Below are 11,690 nucleotides of genomic sequence, written 5' to 3' on the forward strand. Positions count from 1 at the left end.
CCCAGATTTCTGTAATTTTTAAAGCTTTAGTTATTCCTTAACTTTCTGTAATTGCTTATAAAGCTTCTGTAATTCCACAAACTTCTGATGGCCTCTAAACTTTTGTAAGGCATCAAACTCCGGTACCTTAAAAAAAAAAGTAATATAACCTTCCTTAGTACATTTTTCAAGAGAAAAGCCAATGGGACTGACACCTTATCGCCATGCCTCTCTCTCGCCCAGGCCCGAGAAAAACAATAAATGGGTTTAATGGAAGGAAGAATGAACGATGCAGTAGACAAACTGCCTCTTGGAGAATGGAAGGTTATAAGTGAGGAGGCCGGAGTAGCTATCACCGCTAAAAACCTCAAATGGGAGGTCTTTCATAAGTCGGAAATCATTGCTAATGATCCAGTGATTAAGGGGTGGTTTAGTAATGATTCACTTGCTAATTATACAGCTGGACAAGGATCACTTGACAGTGATCCAGTAAATAGTTGGCAATGGTGCCAGAGAAGAGGGATTTTATAAGTTAATGTTTCAACTAATGATCCAGAATATCGGGGATACTTTGGTGATAATGCATTTGCTAATGATCCAGAGTGTTAGAGATAATTTACTAATGGTCCAAAGCATTAGGGATCATTTGCTAATAATCCAATGGGTCGGTGATCATTTGTCGTTGATTTAGTGTGTCACAGAGAACGGCGAATATAATTTCTTTTTAGCCACCGATCCAAGTAATGACCATATATATATATTATATATATATATATATATATATATAACATACACACACACATATATATATGTGTGTGTGTCTGTGTATATGTATATCTATGTGTGTGTATATAAATATGTGAGTGAACACACTCAAACGCGCTTGCATTTGCACATTTACACTCCAAAAACATCTCGTGTTTTGTTCTAATTTTTATATTACACTGGAAGTACAATTGAGCAAGAAACATTCACCTTTCATTGTACATTGTTCATCACTCACTTTCATTGAGTAATTTTGAAGAGGAACTCAACCGTCGGCAATTCTTCATCCTGCACTCTTCTCGGAATTTATATTTTGATTCGAAGAGAGAGAGAGAGAGAGAGATTGTGTGTAGTCATCTGTTGTGTAGCACAAAATGGGAAATATATTAAATTGGAATTTTAGAGGGTTAAAGTGTGTGTGTGTATATATATATATATATATATATATATATATATATATATATATATATATATATATATATATATATATATATATATATATATATATATATATATATATATATATATATATATATATATATATTAGAGAGGGGGAGCCCTGTAATGATACAAATTTCTTGGAACACTAATCACTCACGCCTGTTATTTTTCCATTTCTCTCCAGTTTTATATCACCTCTGCAATCCATTCAACTGCAACCAGGTACACAGTTCATTGCTTAGGTCAGCAAAGGATACTGATTAAAAAAAAAAAACATAACATTCCTTTCCTCATCCAGTTCGGGGATCAAACGCAAGCTTTCTCCCATGCGAGCTAAAGACAAGAATAACACCAGGCTTCGACTTTATGCTGTATACTTCGACATTATACTTTGACGTTCGATCTTAACCTATGCTATTATGGGCCGTTCCTTTCCTCGCCCTGTTCGGGAATCGAACACGGGTCTACTCGCTCGTGAGAGGCGCGCGCTACGGTTGCACTTCCGAGAGAGAGAGATTAATCATAACGTCCTCAGGAATGACACTCCGGTTCTACGTTATGATTCGTACGTGTGCACTGATGGGATCTCATTTGGGAGAATCTGCAAGTCACGTATAGGAGACGAGGGCTCTCAAACCTTCCTCCACTATTTAAATGGGTCCGACGACCGCTCTAAGTCGTCAGAGCTGATCCGACCAGCTCGGAGGAAACACAATGGTAAGGCTGGAGATAACAGCAAAGCCATTTTTATACTTTATCACAATTTTTTAATTCTGTGACTGTGATTCTCTCTCTCTCTCTCTCTCTCTCTCTCTCTCTCTCTCTCTCTCTCTGCAATGCATATTTAAGTTCAATCAAAACGGAAGAGGTTATTAAATTATAATTACAGCATCTTCATATAACTTCTCTCTCTTTTCCTTTTATAATTGACTGACCACCTTTCATGGTGCTGATTACATCAGTATATGTATATATATATATATATATATATATATATATATATATATATATATATATATATATATATATATATATATATATTATATATATATATATATATATGTATACATACATATATATATATATATATTTGTACATACATATATATACACTATATGTATATATATATATATATATATATATATATATATATATATATATATATATATATATATATATATATATATATTTATAACATATTGGTGTAATCGATATGTATATCTATTTACAGTATTTTTACTCATGAAGTGAGTGATATGTAAAAATGAGAGGACCAGTCAGTGATGTCATGATTTCTAGAAAAGTTATTGTGGGTATTTTAATGAGCATAGAAGATTAAAATTCAGTCGAATAAATTTTCCATTGACCTGTAATCCTGCAGAAACTATAATGACAGTTTTAACGAAGTATTTCAATTTGACAATCAATTTTATGTCCGATTCTGTTTAATATCAGTGAAGGTTTCCGATGGTAATAAGTGTTTAAAAAGAATTTAAGATTTGTAACCGAAGGAAATGCATTCGTATAATGTAAGCAACAATTCTATCCATGCACCAGTCTGTTATAAATTCAGATGACGTGACATGTCTGGGGGAAAAGTCAAGCTTTTATAAATTTTGCTCTAGCGACTTAGGAAAGGGTTGTTGGTAGACATTTGATTAACGTATCTTAAAATTGCACCTCATACTCCTCAGTTCCGTAGCATCTTCAGTTATGGTTGAGAACCTTTATCTTTTTCACTGAGGCGACATTATGGGATAACTCAAGCGTACAATAAGCTTCCTTATTTTTAGTCTGTTGGGCATTCCCTCTATAATTTATCACAAGCTAAGCAACCGAGAATTGTATGTAGACAGGCTGGAAGATGGGACAATTACCAATTTGAGAAAATTAAAAAACGGATCATAATAAGTACCAAAATAATTTTTGACTTGCATTCCAAGATGAGACAGTTTGCAGTGAAAGAACTTTTGTCTATAGTCATTCATGCATGCTACAGAAGAGCTTTGCCGTAACCGAAGACACAAAAGGAGAGTTTGAAATTTATATCAGAGATACTAATTATAACCTTGAGTATTAGCTAATCACAGTGAGAGAATTTTGTGCTCAGATCATTCATGGGCCCTGAAGAGTTTAGACTGTTGTAAGTGGAAATACCAAAGGAGAGATTGTATAGCAAGGTCCAAGATAATCAGGGAGAGCTTGATTACTGAGCTCTTGTACTCGAAAAAAGTTTTCTAGTTGGTGTTATCAAGGACACTGAAGAGCAAAATAATCAATGTAGTTAAGGATACGAAAAGAAAGCCGGAATACTATTATCAAATCATAGCTGCTAAAAACAGATAACTGGAATATTGTGATAAATCGTACTGGAAATATTTTAATTCAAGTAGTAAGGAATATCTTGACATTTGGATTACCACAGTCGTGGATTGATTAATTTAGTAATTGCACTGAAAGGCACCTCAAGTTTCTCAAGTTTTAAAAGATAACAAAAGAAGCCTTAATAATCATATGGACTTTATAAGCCAATTTCATTGCACTTATCTCAAAAGTCCTTCCAATACGCAGCGTTTCAGAAAAATATGAAAGATTCAAGACAGAAGGTAACGAAAGACGTGAAGCTGATGCTTAGATGATAGCTATTCACAGTATCATCTTACTTCAACATCAACTAATCAGACATCTTTATCGTTTCGTTCCCTTGCAGAAGATAATAGAAGGATTAATCACAGCCCTGTTGGTGACCTACAGCTTCGCCGATCATGGAGGAGGTTTCTCGGGAGGAGGTATAATCAGCAGTGGATACTCTGCACCGACGGGGGGAGGAGGAAGTAGTGGAGGTGGAGGAGGAGGTGGTGGAGGATATGGAGGAGGTTCCTCAGGAGGTGGTTCAGTCAGCATAGGATACTCAGCACCATCAGGAGGAGGTGGTGGTGGCGGAAGTGGATACAGTGGAGGAGGAGGAGGAGGAGGAGGTTCCTCAGGAGGAGGATCAATCAGCATTGGATACTCGGCACCGACAGGGGGAGGAGGAAGTAGTGGAGGTGGAGGGGGAGGTGGTGGAGGATATGGAGGAGGTTCCTCAGGAGGTGGTTCAATCAGCATAGGATACTCAGCACCATCAGGAGGAGGCGGAGGTAGCGGAGGAGGATACAGTGGAGGAGGAGGAGGAGGAGGTTCTTCAGGAGGAGGATCAATCAGCATTGGATACTCGGCACCACCAGGAGGAGGTGGGGGTAGTGGAGGTGGATACAGTGGAGGAGGAGGAGGAGGTGGAGGACATGGAGGGGGTTCTTCAGGAGGAGGTTCAGTCAGCAGTGGATACAGACCACCGTCAGGAGGAGGTGGAGGTAGTGGAGGTGCATACAGTGGAGGAGGAGGAGGAGGAGGGGGAGGATCCTCCTCAGGAGGAGGCTCAATCATCATTGGATACTCGGCACCATCAGGAGGAGGTGGAGGTAGTGGAGGTGGATACAGTGGAGGAGGAGGAGGAGGATCCTCAGGAGGAGGTTCAGTCAGTATTGGATACTCAGCTCCTTCAGGAGGAGGTGGAAGCAGTGTAGGTGGATACAGTGGAGGAGGAGGAGGAGGAGGATCCTCAGGAGGAGGCTCAGTCAGCACTGGATACTCAGCTCCTTCAGGAGGTGGAAGCAGTGTAGGTGGATACAGTGGAGGAGGAGGAGGTGGTGGTGGAGGACATGTAGGAGGTTCTTCAGGAGGCGGCTCAGTCAGCAGTGGATACAGACCACCATCTGGAGGTGGAGGCAGCGGAGGTGGATACAGTGGAGGTGGTGGAGGAGGTGGTAGTGGAGGAGGTTCTTCAGGAGGAGGCTCAATTAGCAGTGGATACAGACCACCATCAGGAGGTGGAGGCAGTGGAGGTGGATACAGTGGAGGTGGAGGAGGAGGTGGTAGTGGAGGAGGTTCTTCAGGAGGAGGCTCAATTAGCAGTGGATACAGACCACCATCAGGTGGAGGTGGAGGCAGTGGAGGTGGATACAGTGGAGGTGGTGGAGGAGGAGGTTCTTCAGGAGGAGGCTCAATTAGCAGTGGATACAGACCACCATCAGGAGGTGGAGGCAGCGGAGGTGGATACAGTGGAGGTGGAGGAGGAGGAGGTTCTTCAGGAGGAGGCTCAATTAGCAGTGGATACAGGCCACCATCAGGAGGTGGAGGCAGCGGAGGTGGATACAGTGGAGGTGGCGGAGGGGGAGGTAGTGGAGGAGGTTCTTCAGGAGGAGGCTCAACTAGCGGTGGATACAGACCACCATCAGGTGGAGGTGGAGGCAGCGGAGGTGGATACAGTGGAGGTGGGGTGGAGGGGAGGAGGAGGTTCTTCAGGAGGAGGCTCAGTAGCAGTGGATACAGGCCACCATCAGGAGGTGGAGGGCAGCGGAGGTGGATACAGTGGAGGTGGAGGAGGAGGGGAGGAGGAGGTTCTTCAGGAGGAGGCTCAATTAGCAGTGGATACAGACCACCATCAGGAGGTGGAGGCAGTGGAGGTGGAGGAGGAGGAGGTAGTGGAGGAGGCTCAATTAGCAGTGGATACAGGCCACCATCAGGAGGAAGTGGAGGCAGCGGAGGTGGATACAGTGGAGGTGGAGGAGGAGGTGGTAGTGGAGGAGGTTCTTCAGGAGGAGGCTCAATTAGCAGTGGATACAGACCACCATCAGGAGGTGGAGGCAGCGGAGGTGGATACAGTGGAGGTGGAGGAGGGGGAGGTAGTGGAGGAGGTTCTTCAGGAGGAGGCTCAATTAGCAGTGGATACAGGCCACCATCTGGAGGTGGAGGCAGCGGAGGTGGATACAGTGGAGGTGGAGGAGGGGAGGTAGTGGAGGAGGTTCTTCAGGAGGAGGAGGCTCAGTGCAGTGGATACAGACCACCATCAGGAGGTGGAGGCAGCGGAGGTGGATACAGTGGAGGTGGAGGGAGGAGGAGGTTCTTCAGGAGGAGGCTCAGTAGCAGTGGATACAGGCCACCATCAGGAGGTGGAGGCAGCGGAGGTGGATACAGTGGAGGTGGTGGAGGAGGAGGTTCTTCAGGAGGAGGCTCAATTAGCAGTGGATACAGGCCACCATCAGGAGGAAGTGGAGGCAGCGGAGGTGGATACAGTGGAGTGGGTGGAGGGGGAGGTAGTGGAGGAGGTTCTTCAGGAGGGAGGCTCAGTAGCAGTGGATACAGACCACCATCAGGAGGTGGAGGCAGTGGAGGTGGATACAGTGGAGGTGGAGGAGGAGGTGGTAGTGGAGGAGGTTCTTCAGGAGGAGGCTCAATTAGCAGTGGATACAGACCACCATCAGGAGGTGGAGGCAGCGGAGGTGGATACAGTGGAGGTGGAGGAGGAGGAGGTAGTGGAGGAGGTTCTTCAGGAGGAGGCTCAATTAGCAGTGGATACAGGCCACCATCAGGAGGAAGTGGAGGCAGCGGAGGTGGATACAGTGGAGGTGGAGGAGGAGGTGGTAGTGGAGGAGGTTCTTCAGGAGGAGGCTCAATTAGCAGTGGATACAGACCACCATCTGGAGGTGGAGGCAGCGGAGGTGGATACAGTGGAGGTGGAGGAGGAGGTGGTAGTGGAGGAGGTTCTTCAGGAGGAGGCTCAATTAGCAGTGGATACAGACCACCATCAGGAGGTGGAGGCAGCGGAGGTGGATACAGTGGAGGTGGAGGAGGAGGAGGTAGTGGAGGAGGTTCTTCAGGAGGAGGCTCATTGCAGTGGATACAGACCACCATCTGGAGGTGGAGGCAGCGGAGGTGGATACAGTGGAGGTGGAGGAGGAGGAGGTAGTGGAGGAGGTTCTTCAGGAGGAGGCTCAATTAGTAGTGGATACAGACCACCATCTGGAGGTGGAGGCAGCGGAGGTGGATACAGTGGAGGTGGAGGAGGAGGTGGTAGTGGAGGAGGTTCTTCAGGAGGAGGCTCAATTAGCAGTGGATACAGACCACCATCAGGAGGTGGAGGCAGTGGAGGTGGATACAGTGGAGGTGGAGGAGGAGGAGGAGGAGGAGGAGGAGGTGGTAGTGGGGGAGGCTCTTCAGGAGGAGGCTCAATTAGCAGTGGATATAGGCCACCATCAGGAGGTGGAGGCAGCGGAGGTGGATACAGTGGAGGTGGAGGAGGGGGAGGTAGCGGAGGAGGCTCAATTAGCAGTGGATACAGACCACCATCAGGAGGTGGAGGCAGCGGAGGTGGATACAGTGGAGGTGGAGGAGGAGGAAGTAGTGGAGGAGGTTCTTCAGGAGGAGGTTCAATCAGCACTGGATACTCAGCACCATCAGGAGGAGGTGGAAGCAGTGGAGGTGGATACAGTGGAGGAGGTGGAGGAGGAGGAGGAGGAGGTGGTGGTGGTGGTGGTGGTGGTGGTGGTGGTGGTGGAGGATATAGAGGTGGTTCCTCAGGAGGAGGCTCAGTCAGCACTGGATATTCGTCACCATCAGGAGGAGGTGGAAGCAGTGGAGGTGGAGGAGGAAGTGGAGGATATAGAGGAGGTTCCTCAGGAGGGGGTGGAAGCAGTGGAGGAGGAGGAAGTGGAGGATATAGAGGAGGTTCCTCAGGAGGAGGCTCAATCAGCACTGGATACTCAGCACCATCAGGAGGAGGTGGAAGCAGTGGAGGTGGATACAGTGCTGGTGGAGGAGGAGGAGGAGGTGGAGGAGGAAGTAGCCATGGTTCATCCGGTGGCAGCAGTGGCATGTATGGTAGCGGAAGTAGCAGTAGTATGTATGGAAAATAAATTAAACTTAAAGATACCTTTGTTAGTCCCACTGTAATGGAGATGCCTTAGATACTGTGACCATTTAGGAATTTCAAAAATCCATTACACGTTTATTTCTTGTTCCTGTTAGAACGCATCCAACAGGATGCGTTCTTAAGACTGTGTATCCAGAATTTTTATGGCCGAACAGAGTTTGGCCATAACCTGCTTTCTTTTGTTGTTAGTAAATTAATGATTTTTTATAGCTTTCAGTTCTTAGAAATTTGTTCATTTTCTTAACTCTTTTTAAAAGATCTTCACAACTGTTTGTTACTCATTTTTGAAGTTTATTTACTAGTCAGGTTAAATATTTTGCCTCCGTTGGTGAAATTGAAGCCTAACCTCCTCATATAATCATTCCAAGAGACACACTTTTTCCTAATCTTTTAATGGAGAAGCTGAGAGTCCTACTTATTTTACAATTATTTATATTTATATTTTTGTTACTCAAGTCACCAAAATACAAGGTATTGATACTCTGGTATTTGTCTTTCCCCGGGCATGTTGAATTAACTAGAGGAATAATCTCATTCCTGATGTCTAATGTGTGTAGAGACAGGAAGAGAAACACAGAAAAAGCATAGACTGCGATTCTTTACTTATACACAATATTGCATCAGTGTCAATGATCATTGTGGTTATGACGCTCAGGAACTTACAATCACTCATTCATTCACGATATTGTAATGGCCGCTGTTACAGCGAATTCCAGATGAAATTCTATCTGGTTTTTCATAATTTCTACTACTGTTGTCCATATCTAGGTCAGTGACTATTATAGGAGGAAGATCGCTTCTCTGTTTCATTGTCTTCAGAGGAGTATTTATTGATAACTGCAGTAATCTAAGCCAGAGAGTGCCAAATGATTACCGAGCACGGTAGAATCACGAAGATAAAGAAAGCTGATCAGTAAATGCAAACATTAGCACTAGACTCAGAAATCATGAATGAGGGTTTGCACCGGCCTTACTCCTGTCACATTGTCCTCAATGGTGCGTTTCATTGGAGTCCTGACACTCAAAAAGATGATTTTTATATGATCAAAAGTCCCCAAAGTTACCAGTTCATGGTTTTAAAGAATTGACCACATAGCGTCACGTGGTGGCACTAGGAACCTGTCAAACGAAGCATCAGATATAACTAAATAGCAGCTACACTTCCTGTGCTATTGAAGTGGTCTATACCCTCACATGATAAGTGACTCCCTTGATATTTTATGTAGGATAAATCTTGTTTGACTTTCAATCCAGATTTTTCTCTTTTATTTTCCCCTATCAAATACACTTACGTGTTACTTTCAGTACCCAGAGTGCTCAAGAAGAGACGCCTCAACTTATTCTGCAAGTGGGATGAAAAAGGAAAACACGAAGTTAGACGGCAGTGTGAGTTTCTAAAAATACGAGATCAACCACAAGTCTAGTAGAGTTACCCTCAAAGTTATATGCTCACAGAGCCGTAAAATAATAACTGAGGTCAAGTGTGAGGGGATTGCACCTCAACTTGATAAATTGCATTTGCTGAGCATACAGGTAATTTCAGTTCATTCTTTATAGTTCTGCTTCGAGAATTGACATCAAAATTCTTAATTTCATCACAAGGAGTAATAGAGAACTGCAGTTGAGCTAAGCCCATATCTCGGTCTCAGACCTTTACTGCTAGAGCATATTTAGTTTAAATAAGTAGGTAAATGTATGAGCTAAGCCCATATGTAAATTAGGACAGCATATCTGCTACTGGCCATCTTAGTCCAAATTCATTATAGTAATTATCTGAGATTTCGTAATTTGTAAAAATCTCACTTTAAAGCTTACTTCCTATTTTGCTATTCTTATTTGGTGCACTTAATTAGACTTCTCTCTTATCAAGTAAAAAAGTGTAGATGCAATATTTCCCCACGGAGAAATTGAAAATTGAAGCCAATCGAAATGGATCTGTTAAATGGTTGTTAAGCAAAGTTACTGAAACCAGACAAGAAGTCAGTGTCTAAAACCCAAATTGAAGCATGCTAAAAACTTATAAGAAATCAAAATTAAGATATGCTGTGTATAAGAGTTACTCATTGAGAAAGGTTCTCTGCTGTGACAAAGGTGCATTCTATTTTCTTCAGTTAAGGAAAACTGTAGGAACTTCTCTAAAATAAAGTGTCTGGTGGCAGAATCTTAAGAACGCCAAGTAGGTAAAAGGCAGAGGAAAGTGAAATAACACATTTTTATGCTTTTGTATCTACGCTCAGTTGCGTAGGGACACAAAATTTTCGGGACAAAGGTTCTTAAAGATGACTGTGAGATTAGCATACATCTGAAAAGCAGCAAAGACTCGTAACAACAACTTCAAAATTACCGAATGAAAGACGCCAAGACGGGGACTTCCACGGGATGATACAGGAAAGCTTAGGAAATGTAACTTAGACTTGTCTTTCAAGCTTAACCTATACTAGACCATACAGCCGTGCTTTATTATCATTCTAATCATGATTATTCATAAGCACACATTATTATTTAACAAACAAAACCCAAGAACTTGCGTAGCAAGCTTCGACAGAACAGAAGTCCTCGATGGGGGAAAAAAAGTAAAGGATATACCCATCAACCCCTTACGGGAGAGGTATTGCTTGTCAGAGCGCTTGAATTGCATTGCATTTAAATGAACTGCCAGGTTAGAATCTGCCGTCGTTGGGTAGGGCTGAAAAATAAAGCCATGACCATAAGATCAGAATTTGTTTTATTTACAGCCGTGAGTGTTTATCATGGTGGAAGCCTAATATGATATTTGTTCAGGCTTTAGAATTGCACCAGTTATCAGTTAATCAACTAATGGCAGGGGTACGAAATGCATCGGTGTTTGAAATAAATATTACTTCTCACAAGGGCTTTGCCAAGAAATATATTGCATGTTTGTATTTTAGTGTTTTTCCATTCTGAGATTTCACTCCTGCAAATATATAGATATTTTTAAGACGCTATCCTTTCTCAGCAACCATTATGCATTGTTTTTCAGGTAATTAAGACCGGTGATTCCTCATTACTGGTAGGAAAAACTGTCTACAATGATTTTAAGCATCACCCTTGGACAGTCCATTTCTCGTGGAGAGACCCACTGGAACAACTTAAAAACTTAATGCTATCTGAGAATGTTAGTTTTCTGCTCCATAATCAGTTGGAATAAAAATTCTATTAAGATCTGAATAGTGTTTTCTGAAATGAAGCATTCTAATGAGCGAAGATTCAGTTGTAGAAATCTTACCTCAAGCCTTATTTATCCCATTCTCATTAATCTGTCTCATTTCATGCATTAATAGTAAATTATTTTTCGTGTTAGCTTTAAAAAAAAAAAGTGTGACTTACCGCAGTTGTGGTATAATTAAGGTGTCTAGTTAAAGGTGAGAAAAATTTTTCTACCCCATTACTTTGTTAGAAGACAATCTCTCTCTCTCTCTCTCTCTCTCTCTCTCTCTCTCTCTCTCTAAACACACATTATGTATATATATATATATATATATATATATATATATATATATATATATATATATATATATATATATATATATATATATATATATATATATATATATATAATATAAAGCATGGTTCCTTAATCTCTCAGGGAACTGTAACACAAATTTCATTATGTTTGGCCTCATAGGAATATTTCCAGAAGATTTTAGGTTCTTATTTTATGCCAAAAAGGACTGGAGTGGACTTGTGAACAAAGAAACCATGGAAGAGGGTGCAAGAAAAAACTCAGGTACCT

At 42.5% G+C, this 11,690-nt stretch overlaps 1 protein-coding gene across 1 annotated transcript; it reads left to right on the forward strand.

Moving 5' to 3' along the window:
- The first annotated feature begins 261 nt into the window (after positions 1-261).
- On the forward strand, positions 262-9,360 carry LOC136854734 (uncharacterized PE-PGRS family protein PE_PGRS54-like). Its single transcript, XM_067131321.1, has 4 exons — positions 262-468; positions 3,896-6,863; positions 6,925-7,902; positions 9,242-9,360. The coding sequence occupies exons 1-4, from the start codon at positions 262-264 to the stop codon at positions 9,358-9,360; spliced, it is 4,272 nt and encodes a 1,423-aa protein (XP_066987422.1).
- The last annotated feature ends 2,330 nt before the right edge of the window (positions 9,361-11,690 follow it).

The sequence above is a fragment of the Macrobrachium rosenbergii genome, chromosome 30, assembly GCF_040412425.1.
Source record: "Macrobrachium rosenbergii isolate ZJJX-2024 chromosome 30, ASM4041242v1, whole genome shotgun sequence".
NCBI lineage: Eukaryota > Metazoa > Arthropoda > Malacostraca > Decapoda > Palaemonidae > Macrobrachium > Macrobrachium rosenbergii.

What these genes read in the sequence shown, in the direction of transcription:
- LOC136854734 (XM_067131321.1), top strand. Translation starts at nt 262, where the DNA reads ATGAACGATGCAGTAGACAAACTGCCTCTTGGAGAATGGAAGGTTATA. An exon ending in GATCACTTGACAGTGATCCA is followed by an intron (nt 469 to 3,895) that starts GTAAATAGTTGG and finishes GTTCCCTTGCAG; the next exon opens with AAGATAATAGAAGGATTAAT. An exon ending in TGGAGGTGGAGGAGGAGGAG is followed by an intron (nt 6,864 to 6,924) that starts GTAGTGGAGGAG and finishes CACCATCTGGAG; the next exon opens with GTGGAGGCAGCGGAGGTGGA.